Source organism: Octodon degus, unplaced genomic scaffold, assembly GCF_000260255.1.
Source record: "Octodon degus isolate 3935 unplaced genomic scaffold, OctDeg1.0 scaffold00042, whole genome shotgun sequence".
Classification (NCBI taxonomy): domain Eukaryota; kingdom Metazoa; phylum Chordata; class Mammalia; order Rodentia; family Octodontidae; genus Octodon; species Octodon degus.
The window spans coordinates 10955989-10963004 of NW_004524618.1; the positions used below are offsets into that span (position 1 = coordinate 10955989).

The 7016-nt window shown below is 46.8% G+C and overlaps 1 protein-coding gene across 1 annotated transcript in view; it reads left to right on the forward strand.

Annotated features, from left to right (window-relative positions):
• The window catches only part of Rbm20 (RNA binding motif protein 20), a 212476-nt gene that overhangs the window by 170846 nt on the left and 34614 nt on the right, over window positions 1–7016 (forward strand). The window contains exons 6-7 of the mRNA XM_004631583.2: window positions 3201–3341; window positions 5551–5682. Coding sequence (XP_004631640.2) covers window positions 3201–3341; window positions 5551–5682 — 273 coding nt within the window. The remainder of the gene's footprint in view (window positions 1–3200; window positions 3342–5550; window positions 5683–7016) is intronic.

A 7016-nucleotide genomic window follows, 5' to 3' on the forward strand; every position in this document is an offset into this window, starting at 1 on the left:
TATTTCCGGTGCTGGGGAGATAGCTCAGCAGTCTACGTGCCTGCTCGGCAAGTACAACTACCTGGATTTGATCCCCAGTACCACATGCCATGCTGCCCTGGAACCCTAGAGGTGCCAAGCCAGCCACTGAAACTGGGAGTGGTGGTACATGCCTGTAATCCCAGCACTGGGGAGGCTGAGACAGGAGGATCACTATGAGTCTGAGGTGTGTAGCAAGACCCTGTACCAAATAAATAAATATTTCTTTAAAAAATTTAAATACATATTTCCATAAGTACCCCTAAAATACTTTTACTCACTCTAAACACACTTGTCCTATCATCTTGCCCCTGTGTAAGTGATTCTGGGAGTCCTTTACTGTGTTCCTATGACATATGATAAAAAGATACAGGGACTGCTGCTGCTGAGTGCCTTCCAAAAGGGAGGCCGCCTCCTAAAGCCCCTCCAGCGTGTCCTCCTCCACTCTGCTGGCTCTGACACCACGGCATGTCTAGCTCTTCCCCAAATCAAAAGGACCGTGGCAGGCAAACATTTTGAATCAGTTCAGAACATCAAGGCAGCCACAGTAGGGCAGCTATAGACAGTCGTGAAAGAGGACTTCCAGAACTGCTTCAGAAAGCTGCAAGAATGATGGGACAAGTGTGTTCAATATGAGTACAAGAGATTAGAGAGGGATTAATGGCAATGTGTCTTTTGCTGCAATAACTATTTTTTTAATTAAGCATTAGCCAGATTTTTCAATTATACTTTGCATCTTTAAAACTTGTGAAAGACCTCAACTGAGATGCACACCGTTCGGTGCCTTTGGTGCCGATGTCTGCGGCCTGCGGCCGTGGGCTGTGCAGTGGTGGCCAGAGCCTGGCAGGTGCTTGTTCTCTGGAAGGCGTACTCCTGTTGATTCCTCTATGCTCAGGTAAATGCCTCTTGAGTCATCCTCTCAGGCTGCAGGAGACAATGCGAGAGGCCTTGGGCCTCCTGCTTGGTCACCAGGCGGCTGAACAAGATTGGCCCTGACTGCCCTGTGTGTCTGCTCTGTTCTCCAAGTATGTGTTATCCCCACTGAAGATGGCATCACATGGGGCAGAAATGCGCCTGCTTGTACGCCAGGCAATGTGCCCAGCCTCAGCCCTCCTGGTGATAGACTCAGAGAGCCAGGTGCTGTGCCCTCCCCGAAGCCAGCTGGCTCTGCGTCTTCGTGTCTCTCGACGACCTGCTTCCCATCGTCCCTGACAAAGGGCTTAACGCTTGCACCCTGGACTCAACATCGGTACTGCTCAGCTGGTGGGGAGAAGCATACACATTTTGGAGTTGATGAAGGGATTCTGTGGTTGCTGTGTGAGCCACGTATGAGCCTTTGGTTCCCTTTGGGGGTGTGCTTGACATCCAGATGCCGCCAAGGGGAGCTCTCAGAGGGGCCCTGGGGTGTCTGCAATTCAGGGCCATAAAGGAAATTCTTATTGATGGTAATTGTCCTCCTCCCAGGCGAGACAAATGAGAGCTTTTCATGACAGAATTACCTGAGTACCGGGGCTGGAGAGATGGCTCAGTGGTCTAAAGCACCTATTTAGAACAAGCTTAGTAACGCATCAAGGGACCGCGGTTCAATCCCCCAGCACCACATGCCAGCCAGCCCCGCCCCCTGGTGGGCTGAGCTGGCCACACACACACACACCTCTCTCTCTCTCTCTCTCTCTCTCTCTCTCTCTCTCTCTCTCTCTCAAAAAAAAAAAAAAAAAAAAGAATTACCTGAGTACCAGCTCTTGTTGGGTACAAGGCCTCAGACTTTGCCCTTCTATTACTCTAGCAGAGTCAGACCCACATGATGGGTAATTAGACATTGACATTCACTTTATCATATATAATGACAGCTCTGCACACATGGGCTGTGCTATTGGAATGTGTTTCAGGTTTGGAAAATTGCATCTTTCGCTTTCACCTTGGGTCAGCTTATGCTTACTAATTTTTGAACCTCCAGGAGAAGCCAGGCTAATTAAGGTTTGACCAGTCCTAACACACACACTTTCTCCCTCCTGGAGCTTTGACAGGCTTGGGTCTTGGCTTCTGAGCTCTTTCCTTCTCTTCTTCCCTCCTTCCCTTCCTTTCTTTCTTTTTGTACCGGGAATCGAACTTAGGACCTGTGCTTGCCAGAGAGGTGCTTTGCCACTGAACTATATCCTATGCCCCCTAGCTGTTTCTTTTCTTTTCTTTCTTTCTATTTGGTACGAGGTCTTACTACGCAGCTTGGACTTGTAGCTACCCTCCTGTTTTCGGCTTCCCCAGAGCTGGAATTCACCTGGTCTTGGTGGCTGACTCAGCATGCTCCAGGGGTGGGGCCGGTGCAGCATGTGGTGCTGGGGATCGAACCCCAGTCCCTGTGCTTGCCTAAGCAAGTGCTTAGTTCACTGTGCTATCTTGCTCCCCTCCCCCAGCTATTTTTTAAGGTGCCTTTGGGGTGGGGTGGTAGTAGCAGGGTCCAGAATCTGACCCAAATAGCATCTCTTTTATTTGTTGAATGTAGTGGGCTGGTGAGAAATTTCTTTAATCTATTTGAAAAGGTTCCAAAGCTAAACATGGTTTTGAAAAATATTGCGCTAAGCCACAATTCGTGGCTCTGAATGTCTGTGCACAAGTTTTAGTTCTCACAAGCCTCCCCTAAAAAAAAAAAAAAAAAAAAAAAAAAAAAAAAAACCTTTACTGGAAGTCTTTAAAGTAGTGAGTCACATGTTAATATATAGTAAGTTCCACATGTCTCCTGTCGCTCCCTGCCTGCTCCGTTCTTCTGAAGACAGCCAGAGTTCACAGGTAGATAAGCGTGATCCACACTTTGCTCTGTCTGGGCTGTAGCCTTGAAATGCTCTCCGCTGCCAAGAGATTTCAAACATTCAAAGAATTGAGGTGGCTATAATCAACCCTGGGTGCCCATCACTCACCTCCTAAGACCCACCTGGAGAACAAGTTCTAGCATAATTGTAGAAGTCTCTAAAGTAGTGCCAGGCCGGTGTGAAACGTGAATCTTTTCGGTGCAGAGATGGTGTGCACTTGGTATTTTGTGTGTGTCTCTGAGGGGAGGCCTTTTCCGCACCGACTTTGTCCCTGGCCATATTGCAATCCCGACTTGGGAAAGGAGGCTGCTGGGAAGGAGCCTGGGGAAGGGGCAGGCGGGAAGTGCCTCACAGACTCGGCTGCTCTTCATCCCTCAGTTCGCACAGCGGAAAGGCTCTGGCCGAGTGGTGCACATCTGCAACCTCCCGGAAGGAAGCTGCACTGAGAATGACGTCATTAACCTGGGGCTGCCCTTTGGGAAGGTGACGAATTACATCCTCATGAAGTCCACTAATCAGGTAGGCCTGGGTGCCTCCGCTCTATGCGGTGTAGGAGAGACCACATCTTGGTGAATGAGAGATTTGGTGTATATACATTTTTTTTTCCCTAGAAGCAGTTTTTAAGCTAAAGAGATGGTGCCCAGCTGGTTCTGTTGGGCCTACACATGGGCTCCTGCTGGGGCTGTTGTGCTTTCCTGGAGGAGAGCCGAGGTGCTTGGGAAGCGGGGCTCATTAATGCAGATGAGCTAATTGGCCCCACAGTAGATATCTGAGGGCCGCTGTGTGGCTGTGCCCCTGGACTAACGCTGTGGTCTCTAAACTAGCTGTAGCTGGTGGCCTGGGTTTGGAGCCAGGCAAGAGCTGGCTGGGAACTGGGATTTTAATGAGTCTTGGTGTCCGTGCAGCAGGCTGCGGGTCTCAGGAAAATCAAGAAGGAATTGATGGAAGCTAAGAGTCCCTGACCTTGGGACTTGGCTGAGCCCCAAATACGTTGTCTCCATGCTAACATTTAAGGGGAACATTGGATGGCAAGTGATCAGAAGCCAGAATATTTTGGGTTTTATTTTTAATTAATAGTTTTGTTTGCTGAATCCCAACAAGTGCAGATGTTCTATGAACTAAAGCTAGGGGACCTGAAGCCACAGGAGACCATTAGTGGTCCCTCCCTCCCTGAGGATATAGCCCTCCTTGGTCTCCACGTTCCTGCCTCTCGGGAACTCTGTTTTGGGTGGATGTACTAAGTTCAGCTTGCGACATGAATGCAGTGGGAGTGCCTGGGCGAGTAGCAGCCACCCTGAAGAACTGAGAGCTAGAGGTGCTAAATATCATCTCAAGAAGAGGTGATCAGGCACACACTTGTAATCCCACTACTCTGGGAGGCAGAGGCAGGAGGATCTCAGATTGGAGTTCAATCTGGCCAACTTGGCAACTTAGCAAGACCTGTCTCAACACTGAAAAGGTCTTCACAAAGGGGCTAGAGATGTACCTCAGTGAGAAGACTTTGGTTCAAACCCAAGTACCATGTACACACAGAAAGCACAAAGCTCATGGCAGAATTTGAAATAAAACCCTAAAGAGTCTTTAATTGTGCATACTTCTGCCACAGGTGGTGACAACATGGAAAAAAGCTGTGCTTCTGAAGTGGACCCATAAATGGCAGTGAAAGAGGGTGAATCGGCTTCATTTGCCCATTTGGTTCAGGAAAATAGGCAAACTGGGACTCACAGCAGGGCTCCCTCTTCACAGGTCACTCCTTCTTCCCCACATAGACCAGAATCCATGCTCATCAACACAGTACAAAGAAAGCAAACCTGAGAAACAGTAACAGTGACAAACGTACTCCAGCAGCTACTGGGCCAAACGGACAGATCCAGCAAAGCAAGCTGTAAACCTAGACTAGATGGAAAGGCCTGTTTCTCTATATGTGTCTTTTAAAATTTTTTTTAAATTTTAAATTGAAACAGTTAAAGAGGAAACATTCTGTGGAAGCCTTGTCAGGGCCTTTCTCTTGACTCATAATGGCCTGGCGTCCCCTGGAGCCTCGGGGACCATGAACATCTGGGTTGGGGGATCCATTTCTTTCTTTATAAGACAGGGGAGAGTAGGGTTCAGACAAGTATGGCTTCTGCTTCTGTCTCCTTCTGTACTACCAAATAGCAGTGCAAGGCCACACGTGGGACAGCCCCTGCTGGGAGCTGTGAGATAATGACTCTTCCACACCAGAGGGGCTTCCCTAGCATGCCGCAGTCCAGGGTGAACATTCGTAATTAAGAATACCTTTTCGTAACCATGGCGATTAGGAGAGGCGCCATCTTCTAATGAGCTCTTTGGGTGAAGTTAATAAAAAGGCCTCTTTGAACACATGAGATCAAAGAGCACTTTTCTTGTCCCGATTTTTTTTTTTATTGAAGAATAAAATAGATACTCTTGAGTGCATAAAGTAGAGTAGGATTAAGTCTACTGCTCCATTAATTTTTTCACATATGTAAACCCATATAATTAACACTGAAGCGAAGACATAGGACACTTCAAGAACATCAGAAGCTTTCCTTATGCCTCTTTGCAATCACTTCCCCACCTCCAGACCACAAGGAAGCTCAATTCATTTCTACTGACATCAACTCATTTTCCAATTCTTGAATTCATTGACATGATATCACACCTTGAACAGCATTTTGTTTAAGCCCACAAAATCAAGTCCAATATATGCACTTTCTGTCTTTCCAAGGCCTTTCTAGAGATGGCGTACACAGAAGCGGCCCAGGCCATGGTGCAGTACTACCAAGAAAAGTCTGCCATGATCAATGGCGAGAAGCTGCTCATTCGGATGTCCAAGCGATACAAGGAACTGCAGCTGAAGGTAAAGCATTCTCTCACTTGTTCAGTTATTCACCAAGCATCCTCTGAGTTTCCCTACTTGGTAGCCCCTGAGCTAAGTGCTGCCAGAGAAGAGAGGCTAGGAAAAGATTTAGAAATTACTCACTGCCTTTGAGGATATTGCTTGGAAAGGCAAATTATTATATGGTGACACAAAAGATGTTTGTTAAGGTAAGTACAGAATGCAAGGGGGTGCGTGAGTGTGCTAGGAGCCAAAGGCGCCTTCACTAGGGAAGATGTCTACAGAGGTCTGAGGGAGCAAGGAAGGAGAGGAAGGGGGCTGCTGCTTGGTGAGGGTGGTTCCAGGCATAAACTCCCCAATACAAGCTCTTCAGTGCCCAGAAAACCCTTCAACGACTTTTCTTTCTCTGTCCCTCCCCTTGATCTTTTGTTTTTTCCTCCTTTCTCTGGGTTGATGTTTTAAGCCCCATAGAACTCCTACGCAGTACTTGACTGACTTGGAGACTGTCAGAATTCAAGTCATTTAAGACCAGATTTGTTTTTATTTTTCCTTCCTTCCTTTTCTGTTTTATTGAGAAATACAATAAATATAGAATAGTGGCAAATAATATGTCATACAACTTAAAAGTGATATTGGATGAGATGTTGTACATCCCATAAAAGCCACCACCGAAGTCAATAAATAGAACACGGGCAGTGCTACGAAGCCCATTAGAGTCCTTCCTCACGTCCCGCCCTCTCTCCACTGAGGATATTCATTCCCCTGCTGTTCCTTACAGTTCTACCACTTCCTCCTGCCTCCCTAATAACATCATTTCATTTTGCCTGTTATTACACTTAACTTTAGTGGATTCACAGTGTCCACTTTCTTTCCAGTCTTGCTTCGTTTATTCAACATTATGTCATCCATATTGTTGGGTGTATCTCTTTTAATGGTTAGAATTTGATGCGGTGTGGGTACAGTGTGTTTATCCATCTTACTGTTGATGAACACTTGGGTTGTTTCCAGTCTTAGGCTATTAGGAACAACGCTAATACCCTGCTCAAACATGTCGACTTGGTACACATGCGCATAGCGTCGCACTAGGGGAGAGACAGCAGTCACATCCTCTTTCTGAAATTAGTTTCAGTGGCTTTAAATTCATTTTAGTAGTGCATGAGGGTTTTCAGTGGCCCGTGTTCTTACAATCTTTGTCTTGTTCAACTTTTTAGTTTTTGCCTGCTTGGGGAGACTGTAATGGTTTATCTTGGTTTTATTTTTTAACTTTCCTGCTGACTAATTATGACTGAACAACTTGCCATGCTTATTGGCTGTTCCACATGGATCTTCTTGGAAGGAAGTTTCTTTCTTTCTTT